A 27634-nucleotide genomic window follows, 5' to 3' on the forward strand; every position below is an offset into this window, starting at 1 on the left:
AGGTCACAAAATGGAAATGAGCGCATGACATTTTTGGCTGCGAGGCCCATCCGGGGAAGTTCGGTCGCCAAGTGCTAATCTTATTTCAGTCACCACCACGTTGGGTGACTCGCATGTCAGTGATGAGGATGAACAGAACAGGAGCCGACCATGACCAGTTCAAGTTTTCCAGTGTTGCAGTGGCATCGGTCAGTTAGGAGTAACTTCCACTATATGGACCGTTGGTGTTTGATTATGCCAATTAGTATCCTGTGAGGCTCTCGACTGAAATTCTCTTTGCCTTCGCTCGTTGTTTGGCATATGTGCGTTACTTTTCTGGCCGAATCCCGCTGTCTGTGACTTATTTGGCTGTCTACTATTGTTTTGTGTTTGTCAAGTGATGAGCTGATTATTGCCGGTAGCTGGTGTCTGTACATTATGTACAGGCCGGTCATACGCTACTTACCTGTTGTGGTTGTTTTTGTTAAATTTTTACCTATTTTTTTTTTATATCTGCCTTTGACTTTATGGCTTTCTCCATTGCTGTTGTGATTACCATTACCATAGGTCTATGTGAGGTAAGGTTGCCATCCATGTTGTACTTAGAATCCGTTGTTCACGTGTTGTTCCATAAATCTCTGTGGCATTATCTGCGTATTAACAGGCTTGGGTTATACTTGCCTCTCTTCGTGTATCAAATCTATTGCGTCCAGTACAGATAGAAAGTATTCGGTGTTGCGTTCAGGACTGATAATGAGACGACTCTTTAAAATTTTCAGAATGTCTGCTTGAGATACTGGATTCGTCCCATATCTGGTTTTATTCAAATATTTTTCAAAATACTTCCTTGAGCTTCCTTGTTTGCTATTGAACGGAGCTGGGTTGAATACTTCACATTTGAGCCTCTCGTGTACGGACTCAGACCAATATTTATCCAGAATGGCTCTCTCAAACTGTTCATAGTATTGGCAACGTTCCTCCATGTCCATAGCCCATAGCAGAATATCATGCTGTGTGTATCCAACAACAAATCTAATTTTCTGGGCTTTGGTCCAGGTACTAGGTAAAACATTTCAAAATGCTGTGATAAAGACCAGGGGATTTGTTTTTCTTCCTCCAGAGGTAAATACCAGAAATTGATGGTGCCTAAGCAATCCCTCATCTGCAAGTAATGTTGACAAACCCACTGCACTGTCAGTGACGGGTGTGTTTGTGTTTACTTGTGGCGTAGCACATGGCAATTGCGCTTGCTTGAGAGATACAGCTGCCGACAAGTGTTGCTGCATTCTGCAACCTTCGCTATTTTCCTTTGACAGGCTAGCCATGTATTGTGCATAACCAGTGAAAGTATCTAACTTCTCTAAAAGTATGGGTTTGTTTTCTGTCAAATGTTGTTTTGAAATGTCAGTAGTTTTAGCAATACTGCCTCATAACTTCTCCTCGGCTTCCTTTAAATCTGAATCTATTTTAGCTAGAAGTTGACTTTCTTTCTCTTTTGGGGCTTCTTCTACAGTACATGCATAAATTTTGCACTCTGACACTACCTTTTCAGCAAGGGTGCTGCCCTTATCCGGCATCCTGGCTTTAGCCTTTTCAGTTATTCCCTTTACATCTGCACATATCTTACCTCTAAGTTTTTTGGCAAATTTGACTCGAAACTTAACTGATCCACTCTTAGACTTTGCTGTTGTACTTCTGTAAGTAAGTTTTTACAAATGTCTTGCAGCTCACTGACTGCATTCGTAACATTTTTTTACCAACGCATCCATTTGATATTGTGTCTCCTGAATTTGAGAATATGCCCACCTGCAAGTTATTCCTGTCTATTGTCTACAGATGATACTTTTTCCATTAACATATTTATATTGTGGGGTATGTAGGTATTATTTCTTGTTTTAGTTGTTTACCCAGCTCTGTCAACTTCTCGGATAGTTTGTCAGATAATTCAGTGCATATAGTTTTGCTCACTTCACTAAACTATTGACTAATACTATTCTTGAAGTCGTTCAATACCTAATTTTGCTGTGTAAGCTGTTGTCCTGTATTTTCCTGATGTTTTGTGCAGTGCTGTGTAAACTGTAGTGTTATTAGTCGCATGAGTTGTGTCAAATTGTGTGTCTCACTAGTTTTTACATTGCTTTTATGAACTGTTCCTGCTCTTGCATTTGCAACGTTGTGAGAAAATAATGTTAGGAATTTTCTGTGTCGTGCACTTCAGTTTCACTATTTGGAAAAATGTTTCCTGGCAACAACTGAGAAATTCTCTCATTGGGCATCGTAAAAGTGACACCATGAATAGTTATATTATCAGTGTCATGATTTTTTAATGATGGGACACCAACATTGTTGTTTAGGTTGCCATCGGCCAGTTCACGAGTTGGCGCTTTACCTTCAACTGTTGCCAAGCTTGGATTTCAAACATCTTGGCATGTTGCATTTTGTAATGAATTTTCAGCAATTGACATTTCCTTTGACTCCATTGGGAATAGTTTTTAACCAAATTATGAAAAAAAAATTTCAAAAATGAAAATTTGTCGTATCAGTGCTTTTCAATTAAAGTAGATTTAGCTGCGTATTCACTAAAAAAAACCTGATTATTATCTGTCACAGCCTTATAGAAACTGATGATTTATCTTGCACTTTAATGATGAGTTTATACAAATTTTCATCCTCTCTTTAGAAATGCACTTTCCATAAAGGATGTTGATAGGAAGAATAAGACATTATCTACTGCCAGAGAGATGGTGCCGAGTGCGGCCATAAAAACATACACTGTAGCAGCTTCCTACCTTTACAGCTGAAATCAGCATTCCCAGCACGTCTCTTTTGTTGGTAGAATTTAATTTTAATATGCTCTTTCAATGTTTTTCTCATTCCCAATCTCACGGACATGTAACAAATACAACAAAAGTTTACTTGTTTCTAGTAACAATAAAGTGAATCATTTATCTCAAAAAACTTTTTTTTCTCAACAGTTGAATGGTCTGTTCCTATTTCGCTAGGTACCATCCTTTTAAACGGTTGCCAATGAATAATGGCTTGTAGGTGGGCGGATAAATAATGGAAACTGATTAATAATTGCTGCTTGAATTATTAAAAAAAATTAATTGGAAAGAATAATTGAAAGGAATTGGAAGGTACACACATCCTGGGTGAATTTTAACTGGTACTAATATCACCAGATCTTCAGCGTCAATCTATTTAAGATCAATATTCATCATTTAAGTTACGTACTTCTTCACATTAATTCCATTGTACGTAGTCCTGATTATAGCAATACCGATGCAGGATTGCTCCTGCGCTGCTTGCGCAAATTCCTCTTGTCTGCTCCAAACCTCTGGATGCAGGATTCTCGGTGCGGGCGAAATGGTGAACACAGGCGTGGTCGATGTGAATATGTGAATAAAACTCTACTTTCGCAATAACCTTTGACACTTTTAATGTACACTTGAAATACATATTTTTAAACAATACTGGTGTGGATCTCGTCATACACCCGCCTGCTACCACTTATAGAAACAAACAGATGAAGATACAGAAATTAATCAATTGAAGAGCGTATCTCTTCTCTGTTTTGTATCAAAAGATCATCTATGCCACAGAGCAACTCATTAATTTACATTTACCTTTGGCTTTGTGTATATATACCTTATCATGTAAAAGAAAAAGAACAAAGAAAGAAAAAATAATACGATCCATTATATTGAACTATCAAATTTGGGGTCATTGATGCCCTTTCACTTTCTGTCTTACACAGTAGAATTCTGGATGCAAGATATGCAAGTATTATAAATATTGTGTGAATGCGCACTGTATACCGGTGTAACGTAAAATGTTAGTAGCAGATGTGTAAGTGATTATGGTAAAAAACTTTGCACATCACTTACTCTCTTTTTCTTTGCATTTTAACAAGAACAGTCGTGTTGATGTACTGGGTGTGAAATCTCTAACCAAAGCAGCAAAAGGAGTCCATGTCAGTGGCGGTTGACTGATCTTGACGTGCTGGGATGGCGTGTGCGGAGCGTCGGCAGCAGGCCATGACTGAGGACGCAACATGGTAGCTACCGCGTAGCGAGAACAAGATCATCCATGCTGGGCCGGAGTCAAGTTGGCGGGGTGTCGGCAGTAGTCAACAATGGTGGGTGTGATTCGGCAACCATGGGATGTGAAGGGTCCCCCGAAGCGACAACAGGAGCATCCCGCCGGTCCATCTGCGTCGGCACAGAACCAGCAGCAGTGAAAGTGCAACTTGACACAGGAGCAAAGCAGAGTGAAGACACACTAGGAGAGGGAGGTGGCGCCGAAAGAAGCGGGTCTGCAGAGAGGCTGCATAATTTATTCCGTACGTGAGCCAATTCAGTGGAGGCAGTAGCAGTGCGGTAGCATAACTCTGCATTATATATGTGGAGCCCATCAATCTGTTTGTGCACATCCAGTAAATCGGAGAGGTGTGCCGTAATACCTTCGAGCAGAGATGCACATGTGGAAAGTGTAGCCAAGGAATCAGAGAGTGGAGCTGGGGGGGGGGGGGGAGGTGCAATGACATTAGGCAAGTAGGAATGAGCGACCCCACGCATATGAGCGTTTGGAGTAGATGTTTGTCAGCACATCAACCAACCAGAAGGCGACTGCTTAATCGTAGCGTCAGTGAGAGGCGTGCACTGTCCGGGTGGCAGGCATTGCTGCGTAGTAGCATTTGACGGTGGCCATGTTGGGCCGGTAATGGTTAAGTGGCTGCTGGCATGGCAGGGGCCAGGTAATTGTTCAGTTTTAACCAATTGCACATTAGGAACACTTGTATATATGCAAGCAGAGTTAAAAGTGTGCGTGGCACAAGTACAAAATGACACTGGTAGATCAATTGTTCTGAAGACAATGTGGACCAGCACACAAAGTTCATTACTGGTGAAAATAACACAAAATGATTCCCAAATGCACAACGTTGAAGTCGGGGACTGTGGGTTTTACATGGCATTGAACCGTAATAACACACTTTTAGGATCAAAAGGACACTTAATAGAGCAAAAACAGAAAGATGGCTGTTGAACATAGCACTTCACGCCAGAGATGCCACAAACCCAACATGAGATAATACAGTACTAGTATTCCTAGAAAATTTGCATCCCGAAAAGCTTAATAACAGGTTGCTGCCTACATATTTGTGAATATGGCCACACAAATGTGCACTTTAAGCCGAATTATGCATTTTAGTATCATTTACGAAATTCCGATGTTTTCGGAGTATCATCTGATGTCCCATGTTGTTTATGATGTAAGGTGAGATATCTTAATGCTGTGCGATCTCTTAATGATACGTGCATACAAACATATGGGCTTCCTATGTCATCGTACTTACACGTGGATAGTAACACCTGTTTTCTGGTGGTGTCGGATAATTGCTGAAACGAATTCTAATAGCTCGTGGGAAAATATTGTGAATGATGGTTTGAAAAGCATTACTTTCAAAGTAAATTTCATTTTATGCAAGTTGAATTATGTTAGAACGAGAACGTCCTTTGAATTTCTTAAATCACAGAATGTTTGACTCTCATTTAAAGATCAACTCTTTGAAGGCCAGCCGCGTAGAAGAATCTCTAGCCCAGAAGACCAGACATTTAGGTCGATATTTAAAATGTTACTGACACATTTGCGTGATGTATCTTAAAGTGTTAACACACACAAAAAAGACAAATATTATATGTGAAAGCTTAGCTTTTCACGTAGCTACACTATGAACATTAATTTAAACCATTAACTTTTCCTATCTCTTGGTTTACACTTCTTAAAATTGATGTTTTTATTGGCTGACTACATCATGAGCTGTACACTATGAAGATCTGCTATCATCAGTTGGCGAGATCACGTGACATGAGCTGTGACTGGCTTACAAAAGCATCGCAATCTCGATTTCACTAACATGCTGTTATTGGTGGAACTTGAATATATAGTGGGTGCAAGACACCATTCTCAAATTATATATGTGCAGTCACACATTCGATTAGTGCGTGGCGGAAAAATGACCACTTAAATCTTTCAAAGTGAACTCTTATTTTATTGTGGTAGTTGTTGCAGAGGCAACAGAATGTTGTGGTATCAGGGGGAGGAAGTTGTGAATGAAATTTTTGTGAGAAAATCTTGCTGCTTTCGACTTAGTGAAATTGTCATATCAATGAGACTCTGCCCACTTTCCTGATAGCAGAAATTGATCCAATCATAATAATTGATTCGAGCTAACCATAATAACTCATTCAAGCCAACCTTATTTGAATGCTTTCGATGTACTGTGTTACTATATCTGGCAAAGATTTCATACTGCACTGAAATAGTTAAAGAAAGAGAGAACAGATAAACATAGTGTTAGCAGTTTTCTTTTTGAAATTTATGGTTAGGTCGTATAGGACCAAACTGCTGAGGTCATCGGTCCCTTGTTAGCAGTTTATCTAATGAATTTGTTGCATCTTGTAAGAGTTTTGCCTACAAAATGCAGTCATTGGTTCGCATTCCATACAACACTTTCTGTGTGATCATTCCAATAGAAATTGTTCCTAACAGTAAGCCCTAGATATTTGAGATGACTACCTCAAAATTTGTGTCATTTATCATGTAACAGAAGTTCAACAGACTTCTCTTAGTTGTCATGTGGAGGACCCCATACTTTTATTGGTCAGTCAGTTGTCACTTTTCATGTCATTCAGACACAGGGTGGTGCAGAATAGGATTTTAGAAAGTATTTGAAGACATCTATAGTACAGTGTGGCTGTGCTCGATTCTGCATGAACAAGTACAATTTCCTTCAGATGACAGTCAGAGATTGAGTTGTTGCCATATTCACTTTAAAATTCACTATATCTGGTTTAGAATGACAGCCTTATAGCCTGGATCTCAGCCCTTGTGATTATTTCTTATGGTGTAATCTAAAGGACGCGGTCTTCAAACAAGGACCATCAACACTCCTGGATCTGTGTACTGCAATTTCCAGAGTGTTGCATGCAGTCAAAAGTGTTGTTTTCCAGAAAGTCATCACAGAATTTAGTTTGAGGCTGCACAAACTCATTGCTGCACAAAGGAAGCACTTTCAAAATCTTCTGTATTAAATTTCAGATTGTCTGCCATAGCTGAATATGGTAACATAAATCTGTCACTGTTTATTATTTTGTAGTAGAAAAGACTTTTGTAATATCTATTTTGCCCCACTCTCTATGTTGTTTAAATAATTTTATAATACAGTTTGATCTTCTGAAGACCGTAAATGATGGCATAATCAGCAAACAGTGTAAGAAGGATGCTCAGATTTTCTTCTAAATCATTTATATAGATGAATTACAGTGAAGGCCCTATCTCATTTCCTTGGGAGACATTACATCTAACATCAGCTTCACTCGTGTTGTGAAGTAAGAGGAGGGAAGTGTTAGGGACAGTGAAGATTTGAATCAGTCCTAGATGTATAAATGGATGTCCTATTTGATTAACATGACTATTCATGCAAGATATAGTTCCTGTTTCAAGTCCCAGTCAGGTATTATATTTCATTGTTTTCATCCCTAATGAAGGGTTTATTTTAATGCAGCTCTGTTTGGTTAGTAATAAGGTAATAGTCTGTAAAGCCATAGGTGTGATCATTAATTTTTGATGATTTTCTGAAGAATTCATACTGCATAATTATACATTGATGGTAACTCATAACTGATTGCTGTATCTTCTATGAGTAGGTGGGAAAGTTTTTGGAATGGAAGTTTCCAACCTTTAAACATTTCAACTTAATTTTCCTTACACTTACATATTATTGAAAAGAAGGATATTCAAGAGTCCATCTCAAAGTGTCATGATTTGGAAGAAGAAATGGCAGTCTCCTGGGAGTTAGCATTTACTTTCTGTTTATGTACTTTGTAATTTTGAAAGGCTGCATGAGCATAAATTGTGTGGAAAGTAGGAGAAGGATTTAATATTTGAAACATGTTGTCCGAAGCTGGTGGAGATGGAGATAATGATTACCCTACCATCATCAGCAGTGTGTTCCACAATAATAGATGTCCATGCAGACTTTCCCAGGACACATACATGAAAGTATTAGTTGCCAGCTGTTTTGAATGTTTAAGTTATCAATAACTTAAGCATTTTTTAATTTTTGAGTAACTCCTGGTGTATGGCTCTGATAGTGAAAAAACAGTGCATTCAGTATTAATTTTCAACTATGGCTCAGCAGTCTGACGTCTTTGGCACTTACTATTTAGAGTAACATCTAAAATGATTACTTGTTGATAGCATTCTGGAGTAGTGCAGTGGTAGCTTATTTCAGTATAACTTTGCAACAGTTATCTTTTAATTCTGACATTGTCATTTGTTCCAGAAAGCTTGTGGAAGTTCCTGATGATGAATCGCGGATACATAACTTTCTCTATGAGCAGTGTGATGTTGTGTCCTGTTTAGTCTTGTGGTGCTTCCAAAAACTGCAAGAGGAGGACTTTGTCAATGCTTCACAATTTGTAGACCTTTTGAGATTAATTGCACAAGTACTGGATTGTGTCATGCAGAGACAAATGTCAAGGTAAGATGGTATTGTACAAATAGTATATGTTATGAAGAATTCATTTTGTGTTATACTGACCTTGTCCTTCAAACCACTGTACAGAGTATGACAGAAGGTATTTTGAACCAATATAAGCAATTTTCTGTGATTTTCCATTTGTGTTTGAAATGAGGGAAAGAATGCCCATCTGTGTGCTTGAATATGTGCCCTAGTCCGTCGTATCTTATTCTTGACATCCCTATGTGAGGTAACAATGAAGGTTTTCACACAGTCTTCCTCAAATACCAATTCTCTGCTTTCACAAAACAAGTGTTGCTTTCTTTCCAGGATTCTCGTTTGAGCATCTCTGTAAGACCGTGATATATTGCAATCATAGTGGTGTGTCTCTAAATTTGCCAAGAGATGTTAGGTTGTATACATGGAAGAACCCTGGAGATATTAGAAGGTATCAGATAGATTATGTAATGGTAAGACAGAGATTTAGGAACCAGGTTTTAAATTGTAAGACATTTCCAGGGGCAGATGTGGACTCTGACCACAATCTATTGGTTATGAACTGTAGATTAAAACTGAAGAAACTGCAAAAAAGGTGGGAATTTAAGGAGATGGGACCTGGATAAACTGAAAGAACCAGAGGTTGTACAGAGTTTCAGGGAAAGCATAAGGGAACAATTGACAGGAATGGGGGAAAGAAATACAGTAGAAGAAGAATGGGTAGCTCTGAGGGATGAAGTAGTGAAGGCAGCAGAGGATCAAGTAGGTAAAAAGACGAGGGCTAATAGAAATCCTTGGGTAACAGAAGAAATATTGAATTTAATTGCTGAAAGGAGAAAATATAAAAATGCAGTAAATGAAGCAGGCAAAAAGGAATACAAACGTCTCAAAAATGAGATCGACAGGAAGTGCAAAATGGCTAAGCAGGGATGGCTAGAGGACAAATGTAAGGATGCAGAGGCTTGTCTCACTAGGGGTAAGATAGATACTGCCTACAGGAAAATTAGAGAGACCTTTGGAGAAAAGAGAACCACTTGTATGAATATCAAGAGCTCAGATGGAAAACCAGTTCTAAGCAAAGAAGGGAAAGCAGAAAGGTGGAAGGAGTATGTAGAGGGTCTATACAAGGGCGATGTACTTGAGGACAATATTATGGAAATGGAAGAGGATGTAGATGAAGATGAAATGGGAGATATGATACTGCGTGAAGAGTTTGACAGAGCACTGAAAGACCTGAGTCGAAACAAGGCCCCGGGAGTAGACAACATTCCATTGGAACTACTGACGGCCTTGGGAGAGCCAGTCCTGACAAAACTCTACCATCTGGTGAGCAAGATGTATGAGACAGGCGAAATACCCTCAGACTTCAAGAAGAATATAATAATTCCAATCCCAAAGAAAGCAGGTGTTGACAGATGTGAAAATTACCGAACTATCAGTTTAATAAGTCACGGCTGCAAAATACTAACGCGAATTCTTTACAGACGAATGGAAAAACTAGTAGAAGCCGACCTCAGGGAAGATCAGTTTGGATTCCGTAGAAATACTGGAACACGTGAGGCAATACTGACCCTACGGCTTATCTTAGAAGCTAGATTAAGGAAAGGCAAACCTACGTTTCTAGCATTTGTAGACTTAGAGAAAGCTTTTGACAATGTTGACTGGAATACCCTCTTTCAAATTCTGAAGGTGGCAGGGGTAAAATACAGGGAGCGAAAGGCTATTTACAATTTGTATAGAAACCAAATGGCAGTTATAAGAGTTGAGGGGCATGAAAGAGAAGCAGTGGTTGGGAAGGGAGTGAGACAGGGTTGTAGCCTCTCCCCGATGTTATTCAATCTGTATATTGAGCAAGCAGTAAAGGAAACAAAATTCAGAGTAGGTATTAAAATCCATGGAGAAGAAATAAAAACTTTGATGTTCGCCGATGACATTGTAATTCTGTCAGAGACAGCAAAGGACTTGGAAGAGCAGTTGAACGGAATGGATAGTGTCTTGAAGGAAGGATATAAGATGAACATCAACAAAAGCAAAACGAGGATAATGGAATGTAGTCGAATAAGTCGGGTGATGTTGGGGGTATTAGATTAGGAAATGAGACATTTAAAATAGTGAAGGAGTTTTGCTATTTGGGGAGCAAAATAACTGACGATGGTCGAAGTAGAGAGGATATAGAATGTAGACTGGCAATGGGAAGGAAAGTGTTTCTGAAGACGAGAAATTTGTTAACATCGAGAATAGATTTAAGTGTCAGGAAGTCATTTCTGAAAGTATTTGTATGGAGTGTAGCCATGTATGGAAGTGAAACATGGACGATAAATAGTTTAGACAAGAAGAGAATAGAAGCTTTCGAAATGTGATGCTACAGAAGAATGCTAAAGATTAGATGGGTAGATCACATAACTAATGAGGACGTGTTGAATAGGATTGGGGAGAAGAGAAGTTTGTGGCACAACTTGACTAGAAGAAGGGATCGGTTGGTAGGACATGTTCTGAGGAATCAAGGGATCACCAATTTAGTATTGGAGGGCAGCGTGGAGGGTAAAAATCGTAGAGGGAGACCAAGAGATGAGTACACCAAGCAGATTCAGAAGAAGGATGTAGGTTGCAGTAGGTACTGAGAGATGAAGAAGCTTGCGCTGGATAGAGTAGCATGGAGAGCTGCATCAAACCAGTCTCAGGACTGAAGACCGCAACAACAACAACAAACAACATGTTATCTCATTGCCATGATAGGAGATATCAGAAGCTGGAACAGTAGTGTAGAATTGTGTGCACTAGTAATGTAATTTCATTTACAGATGCATTACTTTTGCTGTTGCTTTTGGATTGTGCAGGTGTTCAACAGCGGGGTTATTAGCACCCTTACAAATATTAAAAGAAACGAATATCAATAAAAGGGACTAAAAATTGGCATTCTCACTCGACAAGATGCACTAAAGTTTCCCAGTGTCGTTACAATAAATTTGCCTTTCATGCAACTTGTTTTACGTGTTAATCCTATTTCATTTTAGTTTTTTAGCATGGGCCCTAATGATTTTAATAATGTGAGATGTGCAGTGTTCCTTATACAGTCTCTCTCTCTCTCTCTCTCTCTCTCTCTCTCTCTCTCTGTGTGTGTGTGTGTGTGTGTGTGTGTGTGTGTGTGTGTGTGAGAGAGAGAGAGAGAGAGAGAGAGAGAGAGAGAGAGAGAGAGAGAGAGTTTTCCTTGCCTCTTTCAGACTCAAGTGCATTGTTATGAATGGCTGTACGTATAATTAAATATTCGTCTTGACCGTATTAGTGCAGCACATCTTGACTTCTTTAACCCTGCAGTGGCACTTATGCTGGAAACTTCAAGCAGTTTCAAATTTGTGCGAAGTAATGCAGCATACTAATTCTTCTAAAGTGATTCCACTATACTGATCAGGAGAAGAAGGAGGCTTATATTGGATCCCAACAAACAACATTACAACAGTTAATAACAGGAATCATTGCTTGTCAGTTCCATTTGGTGTCAGACTCTGACATTACACAAATGCTTCTTTTGTTTGCCATGAATCATCAGCGTTGTCATAGCACATCCTTATTTAATGGTGCACCTAGCTACTCCAAGCCAGGATGCTGAGTCTTCCTGTCTTGCAATACTCCATGTTTGAAGATAGCTGCCATTCACTGCACTAAATTGAAATCCTGCCCAAGTCCTTTCTACATTTCCTTGTTATCTTCTAGCAATAATACCTTATTGTAGACAACAGTATTCTCAGCGAACAATCTGATAATAATGCTCAACACTACCCGATATATTATCTAGAGGTTGGTATTTCTTCCTTTGAGAGTTTTGTGTTCTTGAGAAGGGAAGTGGGTAAGGATTGTGAGGCCAAGTTGGAGGTAAGGAATTCCTGGAAGGTAACCTGGGTTTGGTTAGGAGGGAGAAGTGGAGGGTCACAGTTGGATAGTGGTATGAATAAGGAGAGGCAAGGTTCAGTGTTGGGATTAGATTGACTTTGATGGGAGGGATTGGTGGCAAAAAAGTGATTACACTATAGGGATCAGGAGAAGGAGAGTATGTTTTTTGACAAGTTTGGCATGACAGAACTTGGACATGAGGTTCAAAGTGAGGTGTTTGGGTAGTACTGAAACTTCTGTAGGATTGAAGTTCCTGGTGAATGGGTGGACAAGTGTTTTGCATTTGCTTAGGTTCTAGGTTTTGTGGGATGTTTGGGATGTTAGGAGGGAGTTTTGGAGGATATGACAGATGGAAGAGGTCAGCAAGACGGGGGATCTGGTGCTATGAGGGGTTGACGTGAGAGTTCAGTAGGAGTAGGATTGATGTTGATGAGTAGTGGTGCTCCAAGGTGGGAATAGAATGTTATTAAATGTGATAACTTTTGGAGGTGGTGCCTGGAGTTTTCTCCAAGTGTCAGAGGGCAGAGTATCAGATTGGGAGATATGATATAGATAGTCCAGGTGCACGGTAACAATATCTCGCAGAGGGAAAACAGATGATCTAGAGATGCCTGCACCATAGAGATTCATTTCTGTAGTATCGTTTCAGTTAGGGATAGGGGTTGGAGGTATCCGAAAATTTGAAAGTCATCGTGAAGGGAGGGGTGGTACCCAGAGAGAAGAATTTTTATGGTTAGTTCTTTGGGGGGGGGGGGGGGGTCAGTGGTTTCCATGGCGGAGGCAGCATTTAAGAAACAAGATAAAATACGGGACTATAATTTAGCTGGGTGTGGGGATATTTTTCTAAACTGACTCAGGCTGACAGAGCAGTGGTCCAACTGGGATGGGATGTTTTATGAGGGAGGAAGAGCGAAATGCAAATGATGTCAGTGAGTGTGGGGTAACCACTGGGGAATATTGGAAGTAAAACAGAGTGGTGCTTAATGAGAGGGGGAAAAAAACTGAATTAAAAATCTGAAATAGATGTGAGAAATGGACAAACGAAAATTCTAGATGGTTGTAAAGAGAACTATTGATAACTATTGATGAATTTAGGAAATGAACCTGTAAGAAGAAATTGTGCTGAGGGGTGTAGGATGAGAAGATATTTATTTATGTGTCTGCGATTGTTGTACTTGGTGGAAATAAGTGACTGATGTAAATGATAATGGGAGCAATGTGTAGAGGAGGGGTGGATGGATTTGGAGTTGAAATAGTAATTTGCTGCTTGAATAATGTTTAACTGTGATCCAGTGGTTAGGCAGACAGCATGCACTGCAGTTGAGGCAGTAACTCCCAATGTTACAGAGCACCGTGATAGCCCCTCATGACCATGCTGGTGAAAAAGTTTGACCTGCCCTCTTTTCTCGTTATGTGAGACTGCATGCTGCACAAGAGATCCTCGATAAATGCAAGCTAGAAAGGGGTCTATCTCTGGAGCATACTCAGTATAAAATCTAATAAGAAGTTTATTAGGTCTAGTACTGTTAATCTTGTGTCTCAGTACAGTGGGTGCTTATTTCAATACCTCCCATTTGTAAGTTTTGGACAATGCTCAAACACGGTATGGTAATGTAATATGCATGCATATATTTTTAATTGCAGAAATTTATATTTCATCTTCTTGTCTTTTGTACTCAGTTAATACACTAGAGTGATTAAAGTGAGATTGAATGAAATGTTTAAATTCAGTTTACCTATTACCAGAATTTTCTACGTACTTGTTACAGATCTATCATCAGGATCTACTGTAAAAATTATTGTTGGCTTCACATATAGCCATTTTTAAAGATGCAATCATTTTTTGTCTTTGTAAGTTGTAATGTCTGTCCATCAGTTCTACAAAATACAAACACTATCTTAGCTTTCTTGATGAACATTTGCATTTTATGACCATCGTCCCCTCAGTAGTATCATGGGTTATAATTCTGGACTCTTAAGTGACATTTTTGAAAAGATCAGATTTCATTCCATCCATTTCAGTTTAACTTTATACACTCCCAGCTGCAATTCTCTTATAAGAGTACAAATCTGTCAATTTAAACGACAGAGTGTACAGAAAGACTGTTGCATATAAAATATACCTGTAACTTGTGAAGCTCATTTAATTTCCTGCTAGTTAAAACTGCTCCAATTCTAACAATAGTTTTGACAGGTAAATTTCAGCTAGGGGAGGAGGTAAATATATCAAATATTTTATTACCGCAAATCTATCTTGTTTCTTAAATCACGTAAGTTGATGAAGTTGGAAGTTTGCATGAGGAGGACTGTATTTCAGACATTGTAACTTCTGATCTCACATTAATTAAAAAATAGGCCATTTTAATTTGTGTTGCACTGTCTCACAGTTTCAACAATGTTCACAAATTCTGCACCACTCTTTTTGTCCCACTTATCCACCATCATGTTATGTTTGCCAACCTTCCTCTACTGTTCTTTTCTCCCTTTCCTCTTAGCAAGCTTTTTAAATTTTCATTTATTCCTTATATGCAAAGCAAGGTTTGAAGAGTTTGGGGCACATATTTTAATTTTCTTTTATGCCCTTTTTTTATTCTTTCTTTATGTATTTAATATTGTGAGATTCCTATGATTTCTGTATTTCTTTCCGTCACACCTTAAGCTTCTACTAAAAGAACTGTGTATGTTTGTATAGCAACTCTACCGTGTTGTTGCCATCTTAATCATGATATTAACTGGCAAGAAATTATACCATTATTCATCATAATTGGCAAATAAATACTCTTGAAGCACATTTAAATAAATCCAATTTTTATATATATATATATATATATATATATATATATATATATATATATATATATATATATATATATATATATAAAAAATCAAAGATGAGGTGACTTACCGAACGAAAGCGCTGGCAGGTCGATAGACACACAAACATACACACAAAATTCAAGCTTTCGCAACAAACTGTTGCCTCATCAGGAAAGAGGGAAGGAGAGTGGAAGACGAAAGGAAGTGGGTTTTAAGGGAGAGGGTAAGGAGTCATTCCAATCCCGGGAGCGGAAAGACTTACCTTAGGGGGAAAAAAGGACAGGTATACACTCGCACACACGCACATATCCATCCACACATACAGACACAAGCAGACATATTGGTCTTTAAATATGTCTGCTTGTGTCTGTATGTGTGGATGGATATGTGCGTGTGTGCGAGTGTATACCTGTCCTTTTTTCCCCCTAAGGTAAGTCTTTCCGCTCCCGGGATTGGAATGACTCCTTACCCTCTCCCTTAAAACCCACTTCCTTTCGTCTTCCACTCTCCTTCCCTCTTTCCTGATGAGGCAACAGTTTGTTGCGAAAGCTTGAATTTTGTGTGTATGTTTGTGTTTGTTTGTGTGTCTATCGACCTGCCAGCGCTTTCGTTCGGTAAGTCACCTCATCTTTGATTTTGTATATAATTTTTCCCACGTGGAATGTTTCCTTCTATTATATATATATATATATATATATATATATATATATATATATATAGCCTATACATTTTTCTAATGCTTATGATTTTCTTTCTGTATTTAAGTAGATCAAAGTTTTATCTTTTGTAATTATTCATTTATGGTATTTTTGAAGTGGTGTACAAATTCTGTACTTACAAATGTGTTGTTGTATCTTACAGTGTTCAAAGTGATGTGGTATCACAATTTGTTCCATGGTTCCTGAATCCTGAAGCTTATGTTAAAAGTGAAAAGCCAGTTTTTCCACTGAATCCTGCATCTCCTGCCAGTCAGACACAGCTGGTTTGTAGTCTTTTCCATACACATTGTCGTTCACTTTTTCTTGTTGATACTACTTGCATTAAAAGTCTCTGTAAAGTTAGTTACATTATAAATATGTATGTAACTTTTTCACTATTTTGCCATATTGTTTCCACATACTACACATCTGCAATGACATTTTTCCATAGATAAGCATTTAGGAGTAATGAAGTGGTAAGATAAAAAAAATATCATTTGTACCCTGAATTAGGACTTTAAATTGCTAACACATCATGGTTGTTACTAAAATTCAAATCTTTTCAATAAATAAAAAAAAAAGTTTTCAAGCTTACTGATAGTCAAGTGTAACAGTGGAGGAAATTCTGCTGCTCGATCAGATGTTTTGGTGATTTCGCAATTTTCTCCCCTTGGTTGAGTTGTGTAATGAACAGCTGCTTAGGCCTTTTCTCTAGCAGCTATATTTTAATTAGAGCTTTTTTGGTCCCAATCTTCTGAACACTGAACAAATTTTTGATTAGAAAGAATCTACTAATTATTAGGAAAACTCTGAGCCTCAACGAAGAAAATGTGACAACCATCAAAATATTAAACTGAAGCATTTTTTTGAAAGTCCTCAGAAATTCAAAAGTAGAGCACAAAGGCAGAAAAAATATTCAACATGTATACAAAAATTGGAAAGTTGTCATTGGACAGTATGGAATGCAACTTAAATGTAATAAAGCTATTCTATTGATTAATTTATACTAATAAATGCAATTAAAAACTGTAAAAATTGTCACAATGACAGTCAGAAGCCATTAACCTTGTAGCGCATGATTTTCACTGCAGTGGATAACATTTAAAGGTCTCTACTCTGGCATTTTCAGTCAGTCATTAGGGTGCGAATACATGTAGGGCACGTCACCAGTAGGAAGTATCCAGTGCAGTGGACTGGTTGGAAATGCCAAAAAAGTGACCATTAACAGCTGTCCACTGCAGTGATGCTATGTGCCACAGGGTTAAGAAAGTGGGGAGATCAGCATAACAAATTCTAAATAAAAGATCTCCAGACCAAAAAATGTACAAATGTTTTTAGGAATCTAAGAGAAGCTATCCACAAAATTTCGAATAATTTCAGAACATATTAGACGATGTTAATTTTTTCCCTTTCTCCTGTTCTAGTTTTACGTTTACATACATAGGCAGCAGCTGACATTGAAGAAGATGGAAATATTAATGGAGTATACAGATTTTGTTTTCCACGAGCAAATTGTGTATAACCACAGAAAAATTGGAACTCAATTAAATCAATTCACTAATGCAGTTGATAATAGTTTAATTAGCCTATTGGACATTTTGAAAATCTGTGCCAAAACAAGATGTGAACCCAGATCTGCTTATTGTGAGCCGTTGCATAAAGCAGTTAATCGTACAAACGTGCCTCCAGCGCAGACTCAAGCTGTCACTGTTACTCAAGTTTTCCTCCTGTTATGTCAAAACATTATAGCTGGATATCCTTCCTTGCAAATGTGCAAAAATATTACCTCAGAGGGAATGAATTTAGGCAGAATGGTTGAGCTACAGGGTGATTACAATTTAACTTTCAAACCATTGTAGAAATAACACCACCGGTCAGAATGATCTCAAATTGCAACAGAATATTATCAGAGAAGGGGGAAAATGTTTGGCAGAAGAAAAATAAATAGTTACAAAATGTAGTAATTGAGGGATTTATAATTTAATAGTGGTCAACTACAAACAATGTCTAAAGTGTATATTTGATGTTAACCAAACTGTACTACTCAGTGTGCATGGGTGTGCAGTTGTGATACTGTTAGTTACATAAACCCATCCACCACGGAAAGGCCAAACACATCGGCTGGTAAAAATCAGTTTTTAACTGTCCTGAGGCCAAAAACCGCATAAAAAGGATCACTCACATCAGTTTTAATTGTACTGAGGCCAAAAACTGCATAAAAAGCACCAATCACATCGATTTTTAGTTGTCCTGAGGTCAAAATCTGCATAAGAAGCATCAATCACATTGGTTTTTAATTGTCCTGAGGCCAAAAACCGCTTAAAAAGCATCAATCAAAATCAAATCAGATTATTAATTTCCATGTGACTGGCATAAAACATGTTCAATATGCTGTCCGCCATTTTCTGCAGCAAGTTGAAATGGAGAAACAGCATGTTCCACAACTGATCGAAGTGTTTCCGGGGTCACGTTCAGAATGTGTTGCGCAATGCAGGCCTTCAATGCAGCAAAGTCTGCAGTCAGAACACTGAACACAACATCTTTCAGGTAGCCCCACAGCCAGAAGTCACACAGATTAAGATCAGGTGATTGGAATGGCCAGACTGTAGGGAAATGGTGGCTGATAATTGTAGCATTTCTGAAATGGCGCTTCAGCAGCTGCTTAACTGGATTTGCAATGTGCGGAGGTGTGCCATCTTGAATAAAAATAGTCCCAACCACACATCCATGCTGTTAGAGAGCTGGAATGACGAGCTTGCGCAAAAGACACTCATAGCGCTTACCTGCCATGGTACAGGTAACAGGACCGGAAGCACCTGTCTCTTCGAAAAAATATGGCTGTATGATAAATGATGTTGTAAAAAGTACCATACAGTGACCTTTTCAGGATGAAGTTTACTGGTTGATTTGCATGTGGATTTTCCATTGCCCATATTCGACAATTCTGCATATTGACATATCCTGTCAGATGGAAGTGGGCTTCATCTGTCTATAAAATCTTCCATGACCAATCGTTGTCACTTCTCATGTCGATTTTCCATTGCCCATATTAGACAATTCTGTGTATTGACAAATACTGTCACGTGGAAGAGGGCTTCATCTGTCCACAAAATCTTCCATGACCAATCATTGTCACTTCTATGCAAGGAAAAAGTTCTAAAGCAAAGGCTTCCTTTGGTGGCAGGTCAACGGGAAGCAACTCATGCAAATGGGTAATTTTGCTTGGGTAGCGAAGAAGGATGTCTCATAGGATTTTACGCACCATGCTCACAGGTATGTCCAATATTCGCACAATTCTCCATCCACTACACATTTGTACACCACAGCTCTTCTCCTCCTGCATTGCTATGGCCTCTGCTTCCACTGACATCGAATCAATTCGTTTCTTCGCTATACCATGTTGCACACCAAAAGAATCCCCTCTGCGGGTCTGGGGGTAAGAATAGGCCCGAGGTATTCCTGCCTGCCGTAAGAAGCGACTAAAAGGAGTCTCACACATTTCGGCATTTATGTGATGGTCTCTTAGGGTTTGACCTCCACATTTGAAAATTTTTCCAGAGATCGAGGCAATTGTGCATCGTGTCCATTGTGCATTGAGATCTTTGAGCCCACTTACTCATCGTCGCATTGCAGTTCCGCTCATTCTCCATCTCTTGGGTGAGGATAAATTCCTGCTTGTGTTTTCCACCATGCACTATACAGTGCCACTTTCTGCACTGATGATGTCATGGAATTCTTTGCACCTGATATCCAGCATGGTAGCCTGTCTGTTGTGGAGGGACCACCATGTACCTTGTTGGTGGTAGCCCCCTGACAACAAAGGGATCGAACTGCTGATGCCTGCACCATTAACACCCCACGTATGCCAAGGAGTAGATGCCTGTCACTGTGGGGCATCGGGACTCCCAGCAATGGCCATCCTGCCAGGTGGCCCTTGCTGAGGCTGGGTGGTGCCCGTGGGGAGGGCCCTATGTCAGAGTGGGTGGTATCAGGGTGGATGACATGCAGTGAAGCGTGGTACATAATTTCTTGCTGGTGGCCAACCACCAGTAGTCTCTAAGGGTTCCAGGGCTCAATTTAATGCGCAGAAGTATGACCCCAAATCGTTCCCCTCCCTGGCCAGACCACAGGAGGAACACCAGGCTAAGGATGGCAGTGAAGCTTATTCGCCCCAGTACCTTGTCTGTTCGAGGGCTGATGCATGAAGCCTGTTTTTTGTTGAGCATTTAGAGAACATGTTTGGGTAGGTGGAGGGCTTGCCCAAAATACGCTCTGGGTCAGTCTTGGTCAAAACAGCATCCTCTGCCCAGTCGTGGGCACTACTCGCCTGCGACAAGCTGGGGGATGTTTCTGTTTCCATCACACCCCATAAGAGCTTGAATATGGTTCAGGGTCTCATATTCCACAGGGATCTTATTTTTCAGTCTGACGATGAGGTGCGCGCCAATTTAGAATGACGAGGTGTTCACTTCATCCGACGGGGTCTGAGGGATAATCGGGTTGCTGCTGGTGCCTTAATCTTGGCCTTCGAGAGTGACACATTACCCAAAAAGTTCAAGGTGATGATCTACTGCCGTGATATCAAGCCATTTATCCCACACTCGATGAGGTGTTTTAAATGCTGGAAGTTTGGCCATATGTCTTCCCAGTGTACTTCCAGTGTCACATATCAAGATTGTGGACGTCCTTCACATCACAATACTCCTTGTGCCTCCCCCCCCCCCCCCCCCCCCCCTCCACCTATCTGTGTTAACTGCGGAGAACATCATTTCCCTTGCTCACCAGACTGCAGGACCTTACAGAAAGAAAGATAAATCATGGAGTACAAGACCCTGGACCAACTGACCTACACTGAGGCTAAAAGGACATTTGAACGACTCCATCCTGTGCGAATGGCTTCCTCTTATGCTGCCGCTATGACAACAGTGATAGCCCCATCAGTTCGGCGAATTCCAGATGGCTCTCTGAGCCGTAAGACTACACCTCCCCCTTGACCATGGGGGGCACTACCATCCCTGTTGCTCCTGCACCAACTACTTCGGGAGCAACTTCCTCCTCCCCCCCCCCCTCCCCTCCCCAACCATCGGGGGCATCTCTCTCCACTTGTAAGCAGGAGAAGCGTACAGCTTCTTTGGCTCCTCTCATTAGGAAGGGATCCCTTGGGTCACACCCTTCCCAGGTTCTTACCAGTGGCACAGCTGACACCTGCCAGTGGCTGAAGCAACCACAGGTAGCTGCTCATAGGGCGTCATGGTCCTCCTCAGTCCCTGGAGACTCAAAATCAGTGAAGCCTGCCCTCCCAGCAGGACAAATCTAAGGGACAATGAGAGAAATCAAAAAAGCAAAAGACCCCCAAGAGCCAAGGCACTGCAGTGGCACCCACACCACTGCTACCTACAAGCTGTGCATCTGAAAATGAGGTGGAGATTCTGGCATCTGCTGAGGACCTAGATTTCACCTGACTCTCAGACACGATGGATATTGACTGTTCAGGCAATAAGTCTGTGGCAGCAGGTGACCCTGAGGCTTAAACTGCCTCATTGAATGCTCCATGCCTTCCCAGTCTCACAATGATGCCATCATCCAGTAGAATTGCAGTGGTTTTTTCCACCGCCTGGCCAAGTTACAGCATTTGTTAAGCTTTACACCTGCTTTCTGCGTTGCTCTCCAGGACACCTGGCTCTCGGCAATGCGGACCCCTGCACTCAAGGGGTATTACAGAAACCATAGCGTCTATAATCGAGTGTTAGGTGGAGTTTGCGTTTAAGTCCTGAACTCAGTCTGTAGTGAATGTGTGCCCCTTCTAACCCCTCTTGAATCTGTGGCTGTCAGAATAAGGATGACACAGGAAATAACTGTCTGCAATGTATATCTTCCTCCAGATGGTGCCGTACCCCTGCATGTGTTAGCTGCACTGATTGGTCAACTCCCTAAACCTTCCCTTCCTTTGGGAGATTTTAACGCCCATAACCCCCATGTGGGGTGGCATCGTGCTTACTGGTCGAGGCAGAGATGTTGAAACTTTACTGTCTCAGTTCGACCTCTGCCTCTTAAATACTGGGGCTGCCACACATTTCAGTGTGGCTCGTGGTCATTACTCGAAAGAAGCTACAGCGGCATAAGCGGCACACTTCTCTGGCGCACCTCATAGTCTTTAAACGGCTCCGTGCCCACATTCGCCAGCTTATCAAAAGATGGAAGCAGGAGTGTTGGGAGAGATAAGTGTCGATCATTGGGTGCCATACGTCACCTTCCCAAGTCTGGGCAAAGATCGTACAAGTTTTTGGGTACCAGACCCCAACAGGCATTCCCGGTGTTCACATAAACGGCTTATTATCTACTGACGCAAATGTGATTGCTGAGCACTTTACTGAGCACTATTCTCGAGTGTCTGCATCAGAGAACTACCCCCCAGCCTTTTGCGCCCTGAAACGGCGGATGGAAAGGAAGTCCTCTTGTTTGCTACACGCCACAGTGAACCCTATAATGCCCCATTTACAGAGTGGGAGCTCCTCAGTGCCCATACACATTACCTCGACACAGCTCCTGGGCCAGATCGGATCCAAGGGCAGATGATTAAACATCTCTCATCTGACTACAAGCTACATCTCTTCATCATCTTCAAGCGGATCTGGTGCGATGGTGTCTTTCCATCGCAATGGCGGGAGAGCACCATCATTCTAGTGCTTAAACCCAGTGAAAACCTGCTTGATGTGGATAGCTATCAGCCCATCAGCCTCACCAACGTTCTTTGCAAGCTGCTGGTACGTATGGTGTGTCGGATGGGTTGGGTCCTGGAGTCACGTGGCCTACTGGCTCCATGTCAGGGTGGCTTTTGCCAGGGTCGCTCTACCACTGATAATCTTGTCCCCCTCGAGTCTACCATTTGAACTGTCTTTTCCAGACACCAACACCAGGTTGCCATCTTTTTTGATTTACGAAAAGTGTATCACACCACCTGGCTATACCATATGCTTGCTACATTATACGAGTGGGGTCTCCAAGGCCCGCTTCTGATTTTTCTCTAAAATTTTCTTTCACTCCATACTTTTCATGTCCAAGTTGGTGCCTCCCATAGTTCCACCCATATCCAGGAGAAACGGGATCCCGCAGGGCTCTGTATTGAGTGTCTATTTTTAGTGACCATTAACGGTCTAGGAGCAGCTGTAGGGCCTCCTGTCTCACCCTCTCTGCATGCAGATGACTTCTGCATTTTGTTCTGCTCCACCAGTACTGGTGTTGCTGAGCATCGCCTACAGGGAGCCATCCATAAGGCGCAGTCATGGGCTCTAGCCCATGGCTTTCAGTTTTCAGCTGTGAAGACGTGTGTCATGCATTTCTGTCGACGTCGTACCGTTCATCTGGAACCAGCACTTTACCTTAATGACGATCCACTCACTGTCGTAGTGACATATCGATTCTTAGGTCCGGTTTTCGATGTTCATTTGACTTGGCTTCCTCATCTTCTTCAACTTAAATGGAAGTGTTGGCAGCATCTCAGTGGTCTCCGCTGCCTGAGCAACACCAACTGGCGTGCAGATCGCTCCATGCTTCTGCAGCTCTATAGAGCCTTTTGTTCAATCCCACCTTGACTATGGGATTGTGATTTATTGTTTGGCAGCGCCCTCAGTGTTGCGTTTGCTCGACCCATTGTGCCACTGGGGAGCTCGACTAGCGACAGGAGCTTTTAGGACGAGCCGGTGACCAGTGTACTGGTGGAGGCTGGAGTCCCTCTGTTGAAGATCAACCATGGACAACTGCTCGCCAGTTACGTTGCACACATTCATAGCTCTCCTGAACATCTTAATGAAAGTCCTCTTTTCCCAACCATGGTGGTTCACCTCCTGCATAAGCAGCCCTATCAGGGCTAACTATTGGGGTTCGCGTGCAATCGCTTCTGTCTGAACTGGAGTTCTTGCCTTTACCACCTCTACATATGGTCAATTCACGTACACTTCCATTGTCTAGCCCTAGGCCGAAGCTTTGCCTGGACCGTTCACGTGGCCCTAAGGACTCCATTAAACCTGCGTCCCTCCTCTGTCACTTCCGCTCAATTCTCTACATGTTCTGGGGCTCTGAAGTGGTTTACACCGATGACTCAATGACTGATGGTCGCATTGGCTTCACCTACATTCACGGCGGCCATGTTGAACAGTATTCCTTACCCAGTGGCTGCAGTGTATTCACTGCAGAGCTGGTGGCCATATTTTGTGAAATTCAGTATATCCGTTCATGCCCTGAGGAGTCCTTTCTTTTATGTACTGATTCCTTGAGCAGCCTGAAAGCTGTCGACCAGTGCTACCCTCATCATTCTTTGCTAATGTCCATCCAGGAGTCCATCTATGCCCTGGAACGGTCCAGTCATTCAGTGGTGTTCGTCTGGACCCTGGTTATGTCGGAATCCCAGGAAACGAACTTGCCGACAGGTTGGCCAAACTGGCTACACGGAAACCGCTTCTGGAGATCGGCCTCCCCGCAACTGACCTGCGTTCATTATTACGCCACAAGGTTTTTCAGCTTTGGGAGACGGTATGGCAAAATTTCAGTACACACAACAAACTGTGAGCCATTAAGGGGACCAGGAATCTGTGGAAGTCCTCGATGAGGGCATCTCGCAGGGACTCCATGGTTCTCTGCCGGCTCCACATTGCTCATGCCTGAGCAACCCACGGCTACCTCCTGCGCCATGAAGATCTGCCGCAGTGTCAGCGAGGCACCCAGTTGACTGTGGCCCATACTCTTCTGCTGTGTCCTTCTTTGGCTGCCGTGCGACTTCATCTTTGGTTGCCAGCCTTTTTATCATTGATTTTAGCAGACAATGCCTCTTCCTCTTGATTTGGTTTTACGTTTTATCCATGAGGGTGGGTTTTCTCATTTGATCTGAGATTTGACACATGTCCTTTGTCCCTCTGTGTCCTCCACCCTAGTACGTGGGTGGAGATTTTAATGTGTTGCAGAGTAGCTGGCTTCTCCTTTTTATTTTCATGGTTGGCCACCCACTGTAATCTGCTTTCTTGTTTTACTCTCTTCTAGCTGTTTCTTGCGTCTCTCTGTTGTTTTCTTGTCCTTGTTTGTTCCTTCTAGTGTTCGTTGCCTTTCCTTCTTTCTTGTGATTTTTCCTTTCTTTCCGTTCTGCATTATACGTATTGTATGTTTGATTCTCACGCTTGAGGATTTGTTTTATTCGGAACAAGGGATCGGTGACCATGCAGTTTGGTCCCTTCTGCCCCCCTTTTAAACCAACCAAAAGAACCCGTCTTCCCAAATTTCCAAATCATTTTCTCCAGACCCACGGCAGTCATCGGACCAGTGCCTTTTTTCAAACCCTTCAGTGTCCCGAACTTCTGCAGAGCAACATGTGCACAGTCATTAGTCTTGTAACACAGCTTTACAAGCAGAGTGCAACCCTGCAGTGAGACAGTCATGGCAAATGTCGCAGATGCAAAAGGAAGAAAAGCCATGTACTCGGCGTGTTTATACCAACTCCAATGGATCGTGCATATGACAGGTGTTTTCATTTGCATATTCTGACACATACAATGCCATCTATTGATCAGTTTTCACACTTTTTTTCTGCCATCCGTTTTCTCCCTTCTATGATAATATTCTGTTGCAATTTGACATCATTCTGACCAGTGGTGTTATTTCTGCAGCATTTTGAAAGTTTAGTTATAATCACGCTGTATGTCTTAGGCTCAGAGTTGTTGGTACCCATGAAAACACTGAACTCAAAGAATTAAATGTAATCACTTATTTTATTCCTGCATACCCTGTCTGTGAACCTCTGGTTGTTGAAATAATAGGAGAGAACCTCATCAGCATTGAAGAATCTAGTATGGCCTGGAGTCATTCATATATGGTGTATCTTTTTTAAGACAATTGTTCATAATAAGCAAGAGATCTGAGATTGAATTCGAGTCTGGCACAAATTATTCAAATATCACTGTAGATTAAAAGCTATGGCCATCAAATTTAATCTCTTCTGTTGTGTTTCTAATAAAGCTCAGTGGCACCTAGGAGCTCTTTTCAATCTTTTATAGTTTACATGAAGTTCCTTGGGCCTCACATGCATGAAAGCATATTTGGCTGCCTCATTTGAGAAATCTTAATGCAAAGTTGCATAAGGCATGAAATGTATTGAAATTTATAAATGACAAAACTTGGAGGCATGTAAAACATGCCTGTTGAAGTTGTGTAAAAGTTTTGCCAATCCTGTATGGATGCTTTCTGCATGGCTGCTCTACATATGAATCTTTCCTTCATTCCTGTGAATGTTAGATGGAGTCTATCATTAGGACATTAGGTTTGCTGCTGGGAGTTATTAGAACTAGAGCTATTAGAACTAGCCCTTTACCTAGACTCTGCACTGAGGCTGGAAAGCTACTATTATTCATCCGATGGCTGCTCATGATGATGACACTGGATAAAAATTTTGTTTTATCATACAGGGTCATTTATAGCCAGTGGTTCCTTCTTGTGGCAGATGGGTTGAGGGGAAGGATAGTATTGAAGGAAAAAGACTGGCGATGTTTGGGAGATGGGGGGTAAAAGTGGGTAAAACTTTTGTTTCAGCATACAGGGTCATTTATAAGCCAGTGGCTCCTTCTTCTGGAAGATGGTTTTAGGGGGAAGGAACAATGATGAAGGAAAAGGACAGGCGATGCTTGGGAGATGGGGACAGTGATGGGAAAGTCATTCAAAATTTTGGGTCAGGGGAGGCTTACCGGATGGAATGAGAATGAAAGTCTTTCTTTCTCATCCCATTTGGTAAGTCTTCCCTGACCCGGGGTATTGGTCGACATTCCCACAACCCTTCCCATTTACTAAATCGTGTTAGTTCTTTCCCTTCATCCCTCTGCCTTCCTCTTAAACACTGCTGCCAGGAAAAGTAGCCACTAGGTCCGAAGACTTGCACATGTCCTTAACATTTTTATGTGTTCTCTCCTGCAACTGCTCGGTGGGTAGATTTTTCATCCATCCTATTATATAGTATTTTCAAAAATTTAGTATTTTCATTGGTATATATGGTCATTGATAAGCATGACCACCTAAAGCCGTGAGCTGTGTGCAGTGAGAAACACTTCCAAGGATTTCAAATTGTAGCATGATGATCGACATTTTCCCCCATTTTATATTAGTGAGAGACAGCCATTGGTATTAATATTGCAAGAAAAGGATATTTTAAGCTCCCTTGTCGAACAAGAATTTGTATGTACTGTGATAACGTCATGAATTCAAATAATTATGAGCCATTCTGAATGTAACACAGTTGTATAAGAACGATGTTAATTTAGGTAAACATTTTGCTGAATATCCTGATGTCCCATGGGCATTTAACTAAATACATTACATTGTTAGTATCTGTCATCTCTCATATCCAGTTCAGTGCTGTCTATCTTGCAAATAAGAATAAATAGGCGAAGTAGATAATAATAATAATAATAATAATAATAATAAAAGCAATTCCCTTTGTGAACTGCTGAAGAAAATCAACAAAGTAAAAAATCTTTAGTTAAGAAACAAAATAAAATTCAGTTGCAAAAGAAAGTTATATTTTTCTTATTGCTAGATAAACATCTAAAAATGAAATCATTGTTTAATCTGTTTATTTTTAATATCAGGATCCTCCCATCATAGTCCCAGAGACATTGGCTGTCTAATACATAAGCATCATGTAAATTGGTTATAGTTCTTTGATAAACATTGTACATAAGGGATCATGTCAGATCAG

General features: G+C 40.9%; 1 protein-coding gene across 1 annotated transcript in view; it reads left to right on the forward strand.

Annotated features, from left to right (window-relative positions):
- LOC124607514 (MMS19 nucleotide excision repair protein homolog) overlaps positions 1-27634 on the forward strand; it is a 231856-nt gene that overhangs the window by 137988 nt on the left and 66234 nt on the right. Inside the window, exons 12-13 of the mRNA XM_047139908.1 lie at positions 8327-8524; positions 16067-16187. Coding sequence (XP_046995864.1) covers positions 8327-8524; positions 16067-16187 — 319 coding nt within the window. The remainder of the gene's footprint in view (positions 1-8326; positions 8525-16066; positions 16188-27634) is intronic.

This window comes from Schistocerca americana, chromosome 1 (assembly GCF_021461395.2).
Source record: "Schistocerca americana isolate TAMUIC-IGC-003095 chromosome 1, iqSchAmer2.1, whole genome shotgun sequence".
NCBI classification, from domain to species: Eukaryota; Metazoa; Arthropoda; class Insecta; order Orthoptera; family Acrididae; genus Schistocerca; species Schistocerca americana.